The sequence below is a fragment of the Dipteris shenzhenensis genome, chromosome 33 (genome assembly GCF_047967505.1).
Source record: "Dipteris shenzhenensis isolate YYH24624 ecotype China chromosome 33, Dip_SZ_1.0, whole genome shotgun sequence".
Lineage (NCBI taxonomy): Eukaryota > Viridiplantae > Streptophyta > Polypodiopsida > Gleicheniales > Dipteridaceae > Dipteris > Dipteris shenzhenensis.
Window position 1 is genome coordinate 5,535,962 of NC_141628.1, and position 20,543 is coordinate 5,556,504.

General features: G+C 43.7%; 1 protein-coding gene across 2 annotated transcripts in view; it reads left to right on the plus strand.

Moving 5' to 3' along the window:
- The window catches only part of LOC147879580 (DEAD-box ATP-dependent RNA helicase 22-like), a 102,538-nt gene that overhangs the window by 33,378 nt on the left and 48,617 nt on the right, over window positions 1–20,543 (plus strand). For both annotated transcript variants that reach the window (XM_087372030.1, XM_087372028.1), the window contains exon 5: window positions 13,368–13,686. In XM_087372030.1, coding sequence (XP_087228156.1) covers window positions 13,368–13,686 — 319 coding nt within the window. The remainder of the gene's footprint in view (window positions 1–13,367; window positions 13,687–20,543) is intronic.

Consider the following 20,543-nt stretch of genomic DNA (forward strand, 5'->3'; position numbering starts at 1 on the left):
TCCTTCTACTACAAGCCTGGCACTTCTAGATCTCTGAGCCCGCGTGCTCCACCTCGAGCATATGTAGACTCTCTGTCTAGATCCCTTCCACCTTGCTGTCCGGAAGCCAGCCTAGCTGGGCAGCACCTTGAGCTCAGTCTGCAGCCCTATGCCTGCCTCCTTCTCCTCATGTGTGTAGGTCCAAGGGTGGGCCTGTGGCTGCTGCTGTCTGCTCCCCAACTGCTGCTGCAAGTGATGTTGAATGAGGGCACAAAGGCCCTCCTTATATAGGGCACAAGGCCCTCCAGAACCAACCAACCAGCCAGCCCTAATTGGGCCGACTGGCTGGTCTGTAGCAGCCCTAACCAACCGACCAGATGGTTGGCTGGTTGGCTGCCTATCCAGCCCTATTTAGGGCCCTTTTCCAGCCCTTTGTTTCATGCAAGGCCCAGCTCCTTTGGACTGCTTACCCCGCGACCTGCCAGCCCTGTTTGCAGGCCATAGACCTGCCCAATAGGGCCCAGTTCCTTTGGACTGCTTACCCCGCGACCTGCCAGCCCTGTTTGCAGGCCATAGATCTGCCCAATACCTGCTGCAACAGTGCGACTTCATGCTTGTCTCGGGTCTGCACACCCTCCGTACTGCTCCATACAGTAGCGCCACCTGTCCCGGGTCTTCTCTAGATGTGCTGCCCACATGACAGCCATGATGCTGTCCATGTGGCAGCCCCTTTCTCTCTTTTTCTGTGGGGTATTGCCCTAGGTCTCCCTCCCCCATGCTCTCCTCATATGGGGGCTTACAGATGGGGAGGTGACCATGCCAACAAAGACATGTAATATGATTGAGCAGTCCATTATGTCAAGATTAGGGACTAAGAGGACTTTAACCTTTGGGGATGAAGAGTTGCGTACCCCTTCTAAGAGGTCCAAATTCCAACCGCGAGAGAGAATTGAGTTCCCCAAATATGATGGGGCAAGGGAGGCTAACAAAATCCTCAATTGGATTCGCCATTTTGAGCTATACTTTGCCCATCAAGACAAGACCGAGCAAGAGAAGCTTGCTCTTGCCACATTGCATCTGCAGAAGGATGCTCTAATGTGGTGGTCTTTATCACAAACAAGAAAAGAGCCTATTCATGAATGGGCTAAGTTCGTGGAGAACTGAAAGCCACTTTCGTGCCACCGAGGCATGAAGAGAACTTAACCTTTCGTTGGGAGCAGTTTAGGCAGTTCAAAAATGAGAGTAATGCTGATTTTACAGCCAGGTTTTGGAAACTCTCTCTAGAGTTATCCGAAAAGAGTGAGGAAGATAGAAGAAAGAAGTATTTAGCAGCCTTAAGCCCAAAAGTAAGGTACGAGGTTGAAATGTTTAACCCGAATACACTCAAGGACCTCACTAAGCTGGCTGAAATAGCCGAGAGGAAATTGAATCCTCGTAAACCCTTCAATAAGGAGGGTGGGTCAACATCTAAGACCAACAATATACCCACTTTTAGGAAACCAAACCAGTTTAAGAATAATAAAGGAAGGGTAAAGCTCTTGTAAGGAATGTGAACAGCTAATCACGTCTTGGATGGGTGCCATTTCCTTCTATGACGGACGAAGAGAAGAAAAAGTTGATTAAGGAGGGCAAATGTTTCGAGTGTAAGAAACATAAGCCAAGGCACGTATGGCATAAGTGTCCCGTTCTCTTGGCTAAAATTGCCAAGACGAATTCAGTAAAAGGGAAAGCCAAGGCATCCAAGCAGAAGGGTGAGACTTCTACCTTGTTACCCTTTGAAATCTACCGTGAGTATTGAGCCTTTAGTGAATGCTGTCCATTCAGCCAATACCTTTGGGCCTCATGATCTTTTTAAGGTGTATGGATTTGTGAATGGACAGAGAATAGTGGTTCTCCTAGACAATGGATGTAATTATGACTTAGTGAGTGATAGATTGGTAAAATTACTCCATCTTAAACCAGAACCTATAAAAAACATGTCACTCTCAGGAGCTTTTAGGGGACATAATGAAGAAGAAAGAGCTGTAACTTTTAACTAAAAACTCGGATGACAAAGATGTAAAAATGAAAAATGAAGTACTAAAAGTCTTCTACAGAGTGAGTACACACATGCATCAGCTTCTCATGGCGGACGGCACACTCATGCATCAGTTTCCCATGAGGGACAGCCATCAAAAATGACTCAGAAAGTGACTTCCAAGAGAGAGGAATCACCCAAAAGAGCACTTGAGAAAGAGGTACAAAAAGTACAGCGAGTGCAACAGTATGAGCAGCCAGCACAAGGCCTTGGTTTGGGTACTTCTACTCCTCAAAATAATAATGTGCAGTCCATAAATGTGGCTCAACCACCTCAACCATATTTGAGGCAGCAACCTGAATATTTTGGTACAGATTCTATCTTTGATGCTATGTTGATGTCACCGCCAATTGGGCACAGAACGCAAGCCATGTATGACAATGTGGGAATGCAGCCAGGCATGCAAGCCATAGCATATGCTCCCATGCCTAATGTTCAGCCAAGCATGGCTCTCCCTAGTGAACGGAATGCTGCAAATATACAGCCATCTTTGGGACAGCCAATATCAAATGTATATAAAGAATGTAAGGATGGTGGTTCTCATGTCAAGTTTGATACATATAATGCAGTACAGGACAGGTACAAAGCCCTCACATTCCTTCAACAGTTTGATGCTTCATTTCTTGGGGGTTTGTTTACAGAAGCATCCAAGATGAGGAAGGTTGCCACATTTTTGAAAGGCAATGCAGTTAAGTGGTACACCAACCTTATGCTTCATGAAGATGCACCTGCTACTTGGCTGGAATTTAAGCAAGTGTTCTCTTCTACTTGGCTTACTCCAACTTTTGAAGTTGAAGTACTTTCACACTGGCATGACTTGTCATACAAACTTTGCAAGAATCTCGATGATTACACCCAGAGGTTTTGGGATGTTTTGCTGCCATTGAGCTCTTACAGGCATGTTTCTTTGAAAGAGCAAATAGAGAGATACTGTTGTGGATTGCCTAGTGAGCTACTTGATTATTGCATCAAAACCAAGGTGGGTTCTATGACTCAATTAATTGAGAATGCAAGGAAAGCATATGCATGGATGCAGGAGAAGAATTTGGGCTTTATGGACAGCAAGAAAGAAGACAACAAACGGGCTGCCAAACACCAGGATAAGGACATCAAATCTGAAAATAAAAATTATGGCAAACGACCGTTTCAAAAGGGAGGAAAAGCCCAATTCAAAGCTGGTCAAAGGCGTGGACAGCCTAATAAACATCCCCGCACCAAGTTATCTGATGAAGAGAAAAAGTCACTCATGGAGCAAAGGGACACCGCTCTTATGATTGCCGATTCAAGAAATGAGACAGGTCAGATGATGATAAGAAAGGTGATAAATAGGGTGATCGGAAGGGCAAAAAGCCTAAACCTTCCGCAGGACTTCTTCCAGATGTGATTGGGAGTTTGCCACATGCACATGATGAAGAGGAAATGAAAAAGACTGAGATGTGCAGAGCATGGGGAAAAATCAGAAATCAGAATTGTTTGTTTTTCTTTGATTCTGGGGCAAAGGCAAATTTCAGAACTCCTGATATGGCAGGAAGGCTTGGCATCAAGCCTGAGGAAATGGGGCCATCCAGCATGTGTGATATGGCCAACCCTGAACTCAACACACGTGTCACTCCTATCATTGGCAAGTTGAGGATGCATATCTAGGGATATCAGGATGCAGAGGACTTAATGTACTTGATGTAAAGTTGAAAGGGGAGTCCATCCTTGTAGTTTTCGCGTCTTGTATTTCCAATGTAATAAAGTGTCATATTTCAGCGTACTTGATTTTTGTCAAAGAGGACAGCCAACTAGTTCAGGAAGGCTCTACTCTTTCTGCTTTAGATAGAGAAAGGGCTGCTTTTATTTCAGATTTTCAGGATTGTTTCTCAGATGCACTTCCTTAAGAATTACCTCCCAAGAGGCCCGAGGATCATCAAATTGATATAATTCTAGGAAGCTCACCGCCTAATATACCTCCCTATCGTGTCAGTAAGGCACAACAGGAAGAGATAATGTCACAAGTGAAGGAACTCTTGGAAAAGGAATTAATACAGCCAAGTAATTCTCCTTACTGTTCCCCTGTGTTGCTTGTGTAAAAGAAGGATGGCAGTTGAAGAATGTGTATTGATTATAGGGCTTTGAATAAGGTCACAATTAAGAACGGTTTTTGAATTCCACGCATTGATGATATATTGGATCGGTTGGAAGGTTCCTCAATGTTCAGTCGTATTGACCTTAAAAGTGGATACCATCAGATAAGGATACGGCCTGAAGATGTCTACAAGACTGCCTTCTGTACTTCATTTGGCTTATATGAGTTCCTTGTGATGCCTTTTGGTTTGACTAATGCACTTGCCACTTTCAATAGAATGATGGACAGAATTTTTAGAGCACACAGAAAGTTTGTGGGCACTTTCTTCGATGACATTATTGTGTTTTCTAAAAATGAGCGAGAGCATAGGAAACACCTCACTATTGTGTTTCAAGAATTGAAAAGACACAAGCTAATAATAAACACCGAGAAAAGTGAGTTCTTTATGCATGAGATTCATTTTCTCGGTCATATAGTGTCAAAGGATGGAGTCAAGATGAATCCTGCAAAAGTTGAGGCCATAAGGAGTTGGCCAATTTTGAAAAATATGCATGAAGTCAGAAGCTTTCTTGGGTTGTGTTCATACTATCGGAGGTTTATAAAGTACTTTGCGGAAATTGCTTCTCCCTTGCATATAAAAGAAAGCTGTACCGTTTCAGTGGGGACCGAAGGAAAATGCAGCTTTTGAAGAGCTAAAGCAAAAGTTGTGTTCTTGCCAGATCTTGCAAAACCCTTTGCTGTAACTTGTGATGCATGTGGGAACAGCATAGGAGGCACTTTGATGCAGGATGGCAGAGTGGTTGCATATGAGAGTAGAGTTCTCAAAGATGCTGAATTGTACTTGCAGACATACGAGAAGGAAATGTTAGCAGTGATACATGCTTTGACCACATGGAAACATTACCTTCTTGGAGCTGATTTTTATGTGAAGATAGCTCATCAGTCACTTAGATATTTTCTCACGCAGAGAAAATTATCTGAAAAGCACATGAGATGGGCTAACTTCCTCTCAATGTTTCATTTTTAAATTGTACACGTGCCGGGTAACAAAAATGTCGTGGCTGATGGACTTTCCAGGAAACCATAGCCTGAAGCAGTCTCCAAGAAACCCAGTGTTTCAGTAGTGAGCATTGCTTACAACAATGTGTTAGATGTGATGAAAGATCAGTATGTTAATGATGCTGATTTTTCAACTATTTATGATCAGCTTTCTGATGGTCAAAGGCATGATCACTATATGTTGAAAGAGGGTTTCATTTTGATGCATGGACGACTCTGTGTCACTGATCAGATGCGACAGAAAGTCATGGAAAGTCATGCTCCTCCATATGCAGGACATAGGGGAATTACAGCAACAATTACAGCAGTGGAGCAATACTTTTATTGGCCATCTTTGCGGAAAGATGTGGAAGAATATGTGAGAACATGCATGGTTTGTCAGAAAGTAAAGTTTGACAGGCAGAAGGCACTTGGATTGTTACACCCTTTGCCAATTCCGGATAGACCATGGCAAAGCGTAGCTATGGATTTTGTGTTTGATCTTCCACGTACTCCTACTGGACATGATGGATTGTGGACAATAATTTGCAGGTTTAGCAAACAAGCCCACTTTGTGCCAGTAAGAAAGAAAATTACAGCAGATCAAATGGTCAAATTGTTTCTGCAGCATGTCTTCAAGTATCATGGGATGCCTGAATCCATAACCAGTGATAGAGATCCGAGGATGACCAACCTCTTTTAGAGAGGGATGTTTGAAAATATGGGCACTACGCTGAATTTTTCGTCATCTTTTCACCCTCAGTCTGATGGACAATCGGAGCAGGAAAACTCTACCATCTTGAATATGTTTAAATGCTATGTCTCATACCACAAAAGCAAATGGGAGCATTATTTGCCTTTGCTCCATGGAATATGCTTACAATAATACAGTACACACATCCACAGGTAAAGCACCTTTTGAAATAGTGGAAGGTGCCAAGAAGATACCTCCCATTTTGCATACAAAAGAGAAAATCTTCGAAGCTGATCGTTTTGTGGAAAGCCTTGAAGAGGCTTACAAGAAGATCAAATATGCCTTGCAAAGAAGTCAGGACAAGCAGAAAAGAGCAGCAGATAAGCACCGCAGGGAATTGGTATTCATAGAAGGTGATTGGGTTTTGCTGCGTTTTCAAAAGGTAAGGCTGAAAAATAAGAAAGGTTGTACACAAAGCTGAACATGCATTACTATGGTGCTTTCTAGGTTTCTGAAAAGATAAACGAGGTAGCTTACAGGCTGAAGTTGCCTCCGCATTGGAAGATACATAATGCCTTTCATGTGAGCTTATTAAAGCAATATCATGGAGATATTCTCGAGGATTTACCTGATGAGGTGCAGCCTGAAGTGAAAGAACAGGATGAACTTCTGGTCCCAGAGCAGATTCTGGCACACAGGGTTAGAAAGCTCAAGGGTAAAGTTATCCGTCGCTACTTGATAAAATTTCAAAATTACCCATCACTTGATGTGAAATGGATGGAGGAAGGTGAACTGGCAGATTCCCGGGATATTGCAGCTTTACCTTGATGCTTTCCAATTAGAGCCGATTGCAGTCCAGGCTCCTACAGGTAGTTCAGCACAGCGAGCGTCTAGAGCATTACTTGGTGTTCGAGAGGGGGATAGCACCTCCACTCCCTCAATACAGACGGGCTCACTGTGATTTCATGAGGTCGCTTGATGACACTGTATGTTTCATCCGAGATACTGAGCTGACAGTATTTCTGCTGTGAAACTTCATGATATTGATGCATCTTGACTATTGATCACCGAGGATCACATAGATTTTGAGCAGTGTATATGGATGGATGCATGTCTCTCCTAGCCATATTTTCACTGTCTTTGTATACTATAGCTGCGGCTTTCTTGTATACTCTTTTATGCTATATTTCATGCTCGCTCCTGTGTTTTGGGGCATCAAAGTGTGGTTTGCTGTTTCAAGAGAGGGGTATGTCACGAGGGCGTGAAATTCTACCACAAGACCGTGACAACTTTGGTTTTAAAAGTCCAAGCGTGGGCTTAATAATGTGTAATTAAATGCGGCATGGTGCCTAGCACATAAGCGTAATTAATCCCTAGGCCCAAAGGCATTCCAAGGAATTAAAAGAGTGGTTGTTGGGAAATTATGATGTGGCATTTTTAATGGGCCCCCTAGGGCCCCCTAGAGAGCCATGTACCTTTAGTGGCCCCCCCTAGAGTTCCAGGTGGCTCTAGTGCCTTCTACATGCTCCTTTGCCATTCTTGGACCTTCCTGGGTCTTCTAAACTTCACATGTGTGGTTTTTTCTCTCATCTTCTCCCTTTGTTGAGATTTTGGAATGGTTTTTCACCCTCCTTCAGTTGAATTCCGTTTTTCTTCATAACTCCTCACCCGTTTGGATTCCTCGACTTCCGTTTGGCCCGATGGCTTCCCCTCTGCCTCCCCTTCGTAGTGATATGCTTTTCCCTCCGTGCGTTTGGTAGAACGGGTAGAGCTGAGCACTTCTTTTGCTGGTCGAATTTGCAAAAGTGGCTTTTTTTGGACCTTTTTGCTTCTACCGCCTCTTGGGCCTCTCCTCTTGCAAAGCTACAGCTTTCTGTTGAATTTCAAGTGATCCCACGCGCTGGTTGACTGGTTTTTCTTAGTTTTGGAGGACTTTCCGGCGATGAAACTTCTCCAAAACCTTCTCAATGCATTCCTCTCTGAAGCACGCTTCCTTTGAGCCTAAGAACTCCCATTTCTTTGCGACAGAAGTACTTCTTTTCGCATTTTTCAATGGAATTCTTGTGGGTCGGCTCTTGTAAATGCTCTTTTTTCATGCCTTTGCACTCCTCTTTGGCTGAGAATGCAATTGGACATTGGCTACTATATCCTCTTGGCGATTGAGGACTTGGTTTGAGTTTTCAGGGCTTGGTGAGTTGTGATTTTGCTACTGCAATTTCTTTTTGTCATAAGCTATTGGTTGGCCTCGTGTGCTACCTCTTTCTTGGCTCACAGGTGCCCAGGGAGTGCTACATGAGTCATTCTTTGGTTGGGTACTTTGTTGATTTTATTTTGGAAATTTGAAAAGCTTTGTGAATGCCATCTGGAAACCACTCAAAGAGAGTGGAGCTGGGGTGCAGTGTGATTGCATCTGGACAGCCAATGTAATTGCACTCGGAAAAGAGAATGCCTTTGGGTTGAGCCTATGGGTTAAGTGCACTTATGTGATGGTGTTCTATGCTTGAAAGCCTTGCGAAGGCTTAGTGAATTGGGGCTGCGTGCTCAGTTGCAGGGAAGGTCTCCTAGATGCAACTTGTAATCATTTCACTGTGAAATATAAAGAAATACCGAAAGGGGCGCCACGGTGTTTGGGGCCAATCGGGTGCACTTGTCTATGTCTGTCGAGCAGGGGCATTCTAGCCTCCATGCCTTTTTCAGTGGTTTTGTTTGTGAACGAATGGGTAAATGCTAAATGGTGATCATGCAATGGTTAATGGTTGTGATATATGCTTTGTGAGCTGTAAATAAGTTCTGAAGTGATTAAAGGTTTAGTTCCACTGCCCTCTGAGTGATTAGAGGCCGGTTTCAGTACGGAATCCGTAGAGCTAATTATGCAGCAGAAAAGCTCTCGAAATTGCTCCAAAATGCGTCTCCTTTGTGGCAAGGGCTCCAAAATGCAAACTTCACACATCAGTTATCAAGATGGAATAGCTTGGAGAGGCCTCAAACACTCACGGGAGTTTAAAACCAGCAAGACCAGCAAGGAAAAGAGCTGAAATGAGGCTGGAACAGGTCACCAACAGCTTGGAGAAGCTGGAAATGGCTAAAGGACGGAATCCTGACCTGCTCTGATACCATTGTTGGCTATGGCAAGGAATGGAAGCTGAAAAATGGAGGCGAGAAGGAGAAAAACGAGATGCTGTATTGAAAATGCTGCAACAATGAGTGGAGGCTCAAGAGGGAGCCAATATGACAAAACCCTAGGGTTAAATGCCCGAATTTGACTAAGTGTCCTAATTGACCTAGGTGGTACATGTACTAACTGTACCAATAGTCCTAACTGACTATAACTAGGCCTACAAGGCACATACCAAAGAATAAGTGGCACCTATGGATAGCCCATAGAATGGCCTACCTGCCAGTTCACCTGCCCTTTCTCAAAGCCTAACCAAGCCTTTTCAGCAGCCTGTACTACTACTGTGCCTTCTTTGTGTGCTGCCTTTGCCAGCCTCTTTTGTAGGATCCTACCACCATGTCTTTCTGTGACAGCTCTTGCGGAGACCTGCAAAGCAGCCACACAATTGATCCACGTGCCTTGTAGATGCTCTAGGAAGACCTGCAGATGTCGTTGCACAGCCTGTACTTCATGCTGCTCACAGGTTTGCCCTCTTACAGAGCTTCTACTGACCTTTATCAATGGATTGTTTGGCAGCCTATAGTGCTGCCCACATGGTTGTCCTGTGGATGATTCCCTCCACCTAGATCTACCCATGTGGCTTCCAAACTTGATGCACACACAGCAGGCTCTCATGCCCCCCAATACTATATTGGTACCATGTCCCTATACTCTCCTCATGTGGGGACTTAAGGGTGGGACAATGGATCCTAATCTCCAATACATCCTTAGGAAAGTATTCCGATGCATTTTGCATCCCCCACATACATGTTTGGGAAGTGATTCTAGGAAAGGCATATTCAGTACCATTTTTTTGTCTTTGCAATAGCTGTAAATTTGCATAGTTTACATGCCCAAATCTAGCATGCCATAACTCTATCTCTTGCATGGCAGGACTGGAGATGGTTGCAAGCAAGCATGCTGTCAAATCTGTCCAGCTGGTATAGCCCGTGGTACAAAGTGGTAGTGGTGATCATTTGATAATCTTTTGCACCGTCCCTTACTATGCACTTGTCATCCTCAAAGGTGATAGCATAACCTCTTTTCCCAAGAAATTCTCTGTCCCTAGTACATAAAGTACATCTGGAAGACACAAATCAGTTCTATCAATTGATGACAGCTTATCTTCCCAACTCCTTTGATGGGGTTAGAAGAATTGTTGGCACATGAGATCTTCTTGCCAAACCGAAGCAGGCTGCAAATCTGCAAATAACTCCATCTGAGAGGTAATGTGTCTAGATGCACCACTATCAAAGTACCAAACAGCATTTGAAGTTTCAGCCGTATCGAATGAATCGACTTTCTGTTTGACATCACAATTGCATACAATAAAGTGCCATTCTTCGGCCACAAAGCTGGCTGATGCATCATCTTATTTGCATTGGAGTGGTTAGAATCTATAACTGAAGTTCCAGACTCTAATGAAGTGCCCTAGCTTTTTGCGGTAACGGCATGTTCCCTTTTTAGGCTTCCCTGCATCAACTTTTGCTTTATTTGACATCTGTCCTGAAGCAGCTTCTGTCGGAAAAGCACTTGTGGGCTATCTGTAACAAATCCAACGCATTGCTGGTCTTCTTCAGTTTTTGGTGATATAACTCCTCATGGTTTTCATTATGTGTATTCACCATTTTTGCTATGGTGGTGGCACCTTCCGTGAGGGTGTGCATAGCTAACATTTTTTACAGTGCTCACCCCTACTGCGACAAATCAGAGAGCAGCAGGAGGCGATCAGACCACAGGATAGGGAGGCTGACAAAGCACAGTGCCACGTCACACTTTTTCCTAATTTCTAATTACCCCTAAATTATCTCATTTTCTCACTATTTTTATTCCTAAATTACTCCAACTTCGTCCTAGTTTTATCCTTATTTTCGCCCTGATTTTTCCTTAACATTTTCTAAAATTTCCTTTTTTTTTCAGTCTTGACAAGATGTTGGAAGCTAGTGCTTGACATGGATTTCCCACTGAGTGGAATTATTCTAGCTTGTAGGGCTTTTTCCATCACTGGATTACCCTCCATTTGTTCATATATAATCAACGTGCCATACAAGAATCAAGTGCTTTGCACATCAGCAGGTTTTTGGTATTTATTAGAGGTTTTACACCCTTCAATTAATTTTTAACGCCTTCATATTGGGCTTTGCGGTGAGCCATGTCCTGTTAGGCACTGATGTTTAGGTAAAGAGGTTAGAATGAGATTACTTAGTTATTTTCAGAGAGGCGGATGTACTTACCAAGACTGTTTTGTTTGATTAGGATTGGTCACCTCTCCACTTGTGAGCCCCCAAATGAGGAGTGCATCGGGGGAGTGGACCATAGGACAATAGAAAGGGTCATGGGGCTGTTTCTCAACCCTGGTGCATGATTATCTGCACTCTAGGCACCTGTTCCTTGCAAGCCAGAGCCTCTCTCCCTAATTGCCATTTGACCTGGAGCAACAGCTTGCTATACAGTTGCCTGTTTCTGCCTTCTCTTGAAGACATTTGGTTTTGGAGCAGTTCTAAACCTGATTAAGCCTCTTTACTCATATGGTTTCTGCAAAAGTTCTCTTCACCTGGATGCCAAAAGTCAGAGTTTTTCATGGGGTTAAAAAATCTGAGATTTTCAGCTCATTTGCACTTTAACTATCAGCACTGAAAGTAGAGGAGCATATTTGGACCTTGATTCAGTATCTAGCAGTCTGGGTTCTATGCTAATATCTCTGGGAGTGCTATGTGCAGCTTGTGATTTGACTATGGCTTGTTTTTGGGCTGATGTGGAGTTTTGAATTTCTCTGGTTTTTTCCAGTCAAGATTTTGGAGTTTTGGAGCTGTTCTAGGGTTTGGATGAGCATCTACCTGAGTCTGGACTCTTGTTAGAATTTCTACAGTGATTGATTTCTTGATATGGAGATAGATTTAAGTTTTTGTTTGAAGCATTCTGACAGGCAAAGCATGTGCTGTCCTCGGCGGCATTGTTCATGACGTAAGGTGACAAAGTAGTGTACCGTGGGTGGACTGACAACGATGTTTTTATGAAGGGTGACAAGGGTCTATGTAGGCTGATGGCATACTTCCTCTTGGTAAGTAGCACTTTAGGGCTTAAGGGAGTTGAGATCCAGCATTCAGCTGGGGATCTTCGTTTTGCAACAGTAGTCTATCAGTACATTAACGAACCTAAGTTTTGAGTGAACAGGACACACCAGTTCACTGTATTGTTCGTAGAAGCTTAACCTGAAAGCTCATAAGTGATACACACTGGAAGCATGGAGTGATCTGGAGGTCTTACTCAGGGCATGAGCTTGTGTGCAGTTGGGCCCTACGTTTCTTTTCCAATGAAATTGGAGGGCCCTACTTTTGAAATCCAGTGTCCTTGCAGAAGGGTTCTTATGTCGTTGACAAGGCAAGAGCCTTTGTTATACTTGAGTTTTAATCAAAGGAGGTGAAGCAGCTTTGATAGAAGACATGCTAGCGCTATTTTTGGGCCGTGGGTGCAATTTTGTGTTGAATAGTTGTTTGTATGTAGCTTAAGCACAGATCACCTAACTACTGCCTTTTCCTGCTCTTGGTGTGGTGCTCTGCAAATCCTGGACTTTTGAATATTAGTAAAAATGAGATTTTCTGAGATTGAGACTTTAGAAAAGAGCTTTTACAAACCAAGCATTATTCCTTTTTGAGTATCTTGGTTTTTCTTTTTTATGTGTCATGCATTAGACTTTCTGAAAGTAGAGTGTTTGGTATGCAGATCTCGCTTTATGGTAAAAATGAATCTGCTTTGGGAATGGCATTCTTGTTAGTCCTTGCTATGGACAATGGAGTTGGTTTTGTAGCATTGTGGTTGACAACTTATAAGCATAAAACTGCAGCCACAGAAGAAGGATTGAAAAGATGAATCCTTTATCTATTTACTCAAGTCTCTGAGATTGAAAAAGTGAAAAAAAAGGCTCTATGTCTGTCCAACAGCCTGGTATGAAAATGAAATAGCAGACAAAATGGAAGCTAGAACATTTCAGATAATCTTTACAGAGGTCTTAAAGTATGCTATTACGATATATATAATGGGTAGTTAGGGGTTAAGATGAAGATAACTGTTTGCATAAAGAAAGCAATGTTGTGTATCTAGACCTGAAAAGTATGCAAGCTCTAAACAAGTTTCCTGATGGAGCAGCACCGCGAATGTGGTGACTTCCTCGGCTGGAATGCAATGGAAACCTTTGGAAGCTTCAACCCAAATGGATAGAAAATCTTTTAGAAGTTGTTTGCAAAGAAATCAGTTTGACAGATTTCAAGAGCACACTTTGTCAATGTTTTAATTCCTATAAATCACAGCCTAGTAGGTTTTTAATATAACATGTATGCTGTATTTTACTTTGCAGGTTGCAAGAACATTGGATAGAGGTTGATGGAAGTACACAGATTGAAGCCCTGTTAAAAGCGTTATCGGATGAGACGATTTTAAACTCTGAGGGATCCCCCAAGAAGACTTTAGTTTTTGCCAACAGTGTGGAGGCTGTAGATGCTATTTGTAGGATATTGCAAAGAGCAGAAATTGACTGTCTGCGTTATCATCGAGAGGTGCCTTCTGAAGAGCGCATGCAGAGTTTGAAAGTATTTCAAGAGGAAGGTGGTGTTCTTGTCTGTACGGATGCTGCTGCTCGTGGACTTGATATTCCAAATGTTGGCCATGTGATTCAGGTACTTGTTATATCTTTAGAAGACAATAGCAGGCAAGGGATTTCTTTCTCATCTTTGGTGGACTGAGGTGTACTATCTCTGCATTCTAAGCCTTTGATTCAAGGGGATTTAATTCTTGATCTGCTTTATGTTCGTTCAGATGCAAGTATTCAGGCAATTGAGAGCTATGGAAAATTAATATAGCTGCATGAACGTTTGAGGTCAAATAAAGAGTGCAGAGTCTGCTGATACCTCCCTCAGATATCGTAGTAAACGGTGCATTTGCATATGTAATGCTCCTCCATCTCAGGTTCTCTCCTACAAAGCTGGCATATCTGATGCTCTGCGTCCACTCGTGTCCATCTGCTGATCTCTACTTGTAGCTAGTGCAATGAGGTCCGTAGTTGTTTGATGGCGACTCGTATGCCATGTGGAAGGGGGGTATCCATGTAGCTCGGCCGTATGATGAACCCATTCACTGAGAGCTGTAAGAAATGACTCTGATACTGCGACATTGTAGGCCATCTTTAGGTGATTCTAGTGATGCCCTATAGGCCATGGTATGTGCCTTGTAGGCATAAGTGTAGGCACTTATAGTGTTAGTGCCTTCTATGCCACATAGGACACTTAGTCCTATGTGACACCTAGGACACTTAGTCCTAGGCCTAGATACAAGTACTTTGTACTTGTGTTTAGGAACCTTATCTATCTATCTAAGTTTGACGTGACTTCTCTTCGACTCATCCTGTACATGCACTCTCACTCTCTCTCTTCGTTTCGCATCTACAGTGGTATTAGAGTAGGTTTTGCTCTAGCCCTCCAGCTCTCCTCAGCCCCGAGCCTCCATGGCTCATTGGAGATTTTTCTGCCCTGCCGGTCGACAAGCAGGGGTCGCACAGTCTGTACCTTTTGTACCTTCTGTTCAGTTTCTGCGTACATTCCCAGATCTGGTTCGAGGCCCCTCAGCGCTATCTGCTCCGTCACACCTTCAGAGTCGTACGTACATTCAGTTCGTACCTGCGCATCGAGGGTCGTCGTACGGAAGTCACCGTACGCCATACTGCAGTCGTGCATCGCAGGACACTTCGCCGTACCTTTAGTGGGTAGCCGTACTGAAATCGCTGTATGCCGTACTATAGCCGTTGCATCGCCGTACTCTGCACCTAGATCTGCGTCGTACATCAGTCGTCAATTGTACCTACGCCGTCAACTGTACCTGCGTCGTACCGTACGTTGCGATGTACTCCATCCGTACGTCGTACTGTACCGTACGCCGTTTTGTACCTTCGTTGGAATCAGGTCCTTGGTCTCACTACAGTCATGTACAGACATTTGCAGATTTGGGGCTTTTGCAGGACATTGGAAAATTTGGGGTTTTCATTTCCTTTCACCTCCTTTAATTGCAATTTCTTGCAAGAAATTGGAGTTTTGGGATTTGTTCTGCAACTTCTTGTTTAGATTGCAGTACATCGGGTCAGATTGCAGGACATTCAGTTACATTTGCAGGACATTGAGTCAGATTTGCATACATTGGGTCACATTTGCAAAATTTCAGCAAAATTTGGGGATTTTCTGAATTTGCCCTCTTTTTGGCCTATTTGCCTTCAATAAATTTGGGGCTTTTGCCAAATTTGCTGTTTTTGCAGTGAACATTGCCTGTCACAGTCACATTTGGGTCAGATCTGCATTTGCCCTTTGATTTGGGTCAGAAATTTGGAGATATTTGCTGTCATTTCTGGGACAGCCAGCTTTTTGCAGTGATAGCCTTGAGGCTTTTGGGTTTTCAGGTCTTTTACAGGTTATCAAAGTTGCTATGGATGGGAACATTCAAGATTTATTTGGAGTTCTTCGTGAAGATGATAAGTTGGATGGCACCAACTATCCGATGTGGTCTTATCTCATGAAACATATTCTTGTTGCAAAGCATTTGTGGAATATTGTTTCTGGGGCTGATCTGAGGCCAGCCAATGCTACAGTGGTCGTTTCTACTGCTGGTCCTTCTGCAGGTGGTACTCCTCGTGATGCCTCTTCCTCTAGCACTCTTGCTGCTGCTCTTCCAACTCAAGAACAGTCTAGATGGGATGCAAGAGATGCAAATGCACATTCATGCATTGCTTTATCATGCAAGAGAATCATTATTCCACACATCCGTTCTTGCAGGACAACAAAGGATGCTTGGGATGAATTGGCTTCTCTATATCAGATCCGCAATGAAGCTCGTGTTGCATCTTTGAGAAGGCAATTACAAGAAGTGAATATGAATGAAGGTGAGTCAATGGATGCATATTTGACAAAGGTCAAGGACCTCATGGAAGGGTTTGCTACAACCCTTTGATTAGTGGCCATGGGTAATCCAGACCACTATTCTTTTGATCAGCTAGTTACTTTGCTTTTGCAGGAAGAGCAAAGTAGAGCTAATAGACAAGCCATATTCCTGATCATGCATTTGGTTCACAGCAGACAGGAAGAGGCAAGGCTTCCAAGCCTATGGGCAAGCCAAAATCTGCGCACAGCAGCTGCAATTCCTCTACGCATAGCAGCTGCAATTCCTCCCATGCATCTAAAAATACAGCAGATAAGGGAAAGAAGAAAAGATGCAACTATTGTCGCAAGCCTGGACATGACCTTTCAGAATGCAGGAAGCGCATTGCTTCGGAGAAAAGGAAAGCAGGATTGACCGTTAATGCCTCACATGCCATTGAATCCCATGAGCCAGCAGATGCTTCACATGCACATGCTCTTTAGGATGATTGGGCATGGGCTGTCCATTGCTCATTTGATCCCTCCAAAGCTGATGTACTCTTTGCTGCTAATGATGCTTAGTCCTGGTACTTTGATAGTGGAGATTCCAAGCATTTCACATCTTGCAGACAGTTGTTTCATTCTCTAGCTGATGCATCTCGAGGGGGGACTGTTACATGTGCCAATAATGCTTCATATGATGTAAAAGGAGTTGGAGATGTGCAGCTCACATCCATTTCCAGCCATCCTGTCACTGTGACAAATGTTCTTTTTGTGCCTGAAATTGAAGTCAACTTGATTTCAATTTCAGCAATTGCTACTTCAGGTTTCAGAGTAATTTTTGATGGCTACAGATGCCTAGTATATGATCTTCGTGATGACAATGCCATAGTTCTCACTGGCACTTTGCAAAAAGGGCTTTATTACCTTGATCATCATTCAGCTGCACTTTCTACTGAAGCATTTGCTATTTCAGATTCACAGCTTACTGAAACTCATCTTTGGCATGAGAGAATGGGCCATCTCAATTATAGAGCTCTTGCAAAGCTACATTCACAGCAGATGGCAAATGATGTACCTCAGACTCACACAGTTTCTAAACATGTGTGTGAGGGTTGTCTTTTGGGTAAGATGCATCGATTTCCTTTTCAAAAGAATTGTCCAAAACTCTCACAAAGGAAATTGCAGCTAGTACACAGTGATGTCTGTGGCCCAATGAGGACAAATGCCATTGGAGGATACAAGTATTTCATGACTCTCATTGATGGTATTGCTGGGTATATCCTTTGAAGGCCAAATCTGAAGTTTTTTTATGCTTTCAGAGATGGCTGAATATGGTTGAGAATGAATCAGGATGCAAGCTTGTCACCCTCAACACAGATAGGAGGGGTGAGTATATGTCAAAGGAGTTTGATGCATTTCTATCCTCACGAGGCATTATTCACTCATGCACTACTCCTTACACTCCTCAGCAGAATCCTGTTTCTGAAAGGAAAAACAGGTCCACAATGGAGATGGCCAGATGCATGCTTAAGGCCAAGTCTTTGCCCAATAAATTTTGGCTTGATGCAGTAATGTGTGCCAACTATGTGCTGCATAGATCACCTACACGAGCATTAAAGACTATTACACCTTATGAAGCATGGAAAGGCAGGAAGCCTTCACTTTCACGCATGAAAGTTTTTGGGTCTCTTGCATATGTTCATGTACCATCTCAGCTGAGACATAAGCTTGATGACAAGGCAATCAAATGCATATTCATTGGTTACAGCCAGGAGAGCAGAGGGTATCGGTTATATCAACCAAATACTGGGAAGATTATTCTCAGCAGAGATGTGATCTTTGCTGAACATTCAGCTTCTCCTCTTGTGGACTGCAAAGCAAAGCCAGATATTGACATGTTTGATGCCTTTGAATCTTGGTTACCTCTGCCATCATCAGAAGAGGATTTTGAGCAGCAACATGAGCCTCCTGCAGGGCCTCCACTAAGCAATAATCAGCCCCAACCTCATGCTGATTTGCAGGTTTCTCTTCCGGCACAAAATGATCGCACCACTCATGATGCAGTCATTGAAGAAAGAGCTGTCAATAGACAGAAAAGGCAAGTTCCCAGATGGCTTCTTGACACATTGAGGGACCGCAAACAAGATCAGCCTTTTTCTGCCCGGACAAGATAAGGGAATAGACAGCATGGTCACTTTCTTGAGTTTGCACTCCTTGCTACAGCTTGCAATGAAGAGCCTTTGTGCCATAAAGATGCTTTTGACAGCAAAGAGTAGATGGATGCAATGAAAGCTGAGTTACAATCTATTGTCAAAAATGACACTAGGGAATTAGTAGATCTCCCACCTGGCAAGCATGCCATTGGAATGCGGTGGGTCTACAAATTAAAAAGGAAATCTGATGGCAGCATAGATCGATACAAAGCCCGTCTTGTTGCAAAAGGGTATGCTCAACAACAAGGCATTGACTTTGAGGAGACATTTGCTCCCACATCCAGGATTACTACCATTTGATGTGTCATTGCCATTGCAGCCCATCATCATTGGCAAGTGCACATCCAGGATTACTACCATTTGATGTGTCATTGCCATTGCAGCCCATCATCATTGGCAAGTGCACCAACTTGACATCAAGACTGCCTTTCTTCATGGGGATTTGTATGAAGAAGTCTATGTCACACAACCTGCTGGCTTTGAGGTTGTTAATTCTGAAAATAAGGTATGCCGGCTTAGAAAAGCCGTTTATGGTTTGAAGCAGGCACCTAGGGCATGGTATGCTAAAGTTCATGCACACTTACTATCCCTTGGTTTTCAGAATAGTCCCACCCCTTAAGGTAATAAGGTGGTCGGCTGTCCTGTGCTCCTTGCAAAAGCCTGCCTGTCCGGTGGCTCTTTTCTGTGCCTCTTCTGCCCATGAGCTGATTTTCATTTCAAGCACTGTACTGAAGAGCTTGGCCAATGTAGAGCTGACCATTATAGTTATGTAATTTGTGACTGAATTTTTGTCTCCAGCTTTGTGTAAAGGCTGGACCCAATTTTCTTGCCATTCCTGAGGGAAACCATGGTGTAGAGCATGTGTTAGGATGTGTGAGAGCCATGTTCTTGCTCGGTGTCCTGTCCATTTCACAAATTCCGCCTGTATCTTCATGTGATCTGATGCCATTAGCCATCTTCTTTAGTCCAACTTCAATGTCTTTGAAGGTGAAAGGACTAGTGCATGTGACCGATAGATCCTCCTTCCCCATTTCAGTAGCAAGTGCATGATTGTACAACTTGGTAACATAATTTAGCATGGTTGCATCTGATATATCCCCTATGACCTGTTTCTGTCTGCCTTTCACTTGTTTCCAGCCCTTTCTTGGATTTTTGATGAAAGTGACCAAATCAGATTTCTCTCTTTCCAAAATATATTTTCTTTTCTTTTTCCTTGTGAGGGCATTGTATGTCTTCTCCAGTTGTTTATGCCTATCTGCATCCAATATGTATTTCAGCTCTTGGCGTAGTTGTTTGCATTCCTCGTCATACCATTTCTTGTGTGGTAGGCCTTTGACCTGTTTCTTTTTTCTTGTGCTCCAAATGTTTGCGTGGCTGAGGCAAGTATTGCTTCCTGCAAGGCTGTCCATGTGGGGTTCGTTATTGCTCTCAGCTTTGCATCCAAAGTGTCGGCATAAACTTGGTGTTTGTCTGGGGGGGGGGGGAGAGAGAGAGAGAGAGAGAGAGAGAGAGAGAGATGTATTAATGTTCGCGGGAGGCCTCACGGGTGTAATGAAGGCCAAGATCAGGCCAAGTTAGTGAGTGTTAGGCCTGATTTGGCTTAGGGGATTTTGAGGCCTAGAGGGGGGGCAAAAAGGAGATATAGTAGAGGGAGACTATATAAGTCCACCTCCACACCTTTGTACGCACTTTTTGATGTGATATCTAATCCTATCTACTCTCCCTTCCTCCTCCTTGCCTACACTCACTCTCTCTCTCTCTCTCTCTCTCTCTCTCTCTCTTCCCTACTCCCTCTCATTCTATCCCCCTCTTTCCTACCACATTCTCTCTCTCCTGTCCCTTCTCCTTCCTTCTTCCCCTACCTCTCTCCCCTTCTGCTAGTTCCCTTCCTCTAAATCTGCCCCTACCTCCTTTTCTACATTGGTATCAGAGCTCCGACCCTGGCACATGATGTTTTCCCTTTCCATCTCTTGGGATTCAGTTGTAGCGCAACGCTGCAAGCCGTGATTGCTGCATAGCTTGCCAAGCAACATCCCTTTTGGTAGCAACGAACCTAGGCCACCCACACTTGGGCGTTAGCTTCAATCAACCGTTGCAGCCATGAATCACAGTTGCACCCTGAAGCAAGACAACCCTAGCGACCTACATACACAAGGAATAGAAAGAGTAATAGATACTACAGACGCCACGCCATTGCAACTGCTGCAGGGGTAGATGCTGGTTCAATTGACCTAGCTCCATCGCCCCTCTTCCGTCCTCGTTGTCCGCTTGATCTCCAGCTTCAGCGAGTCCATCGTGAGTATGCACCCCTCTTCTTCTTCAGCGTTGCGACACCAAATCTCCGTGCCATCTCCTGCCAGCTCCGCCTACTTTTGTCGCACCTTGTAGCCGCTGCTACCTGAGTCAACCTTAGCCTAAGGT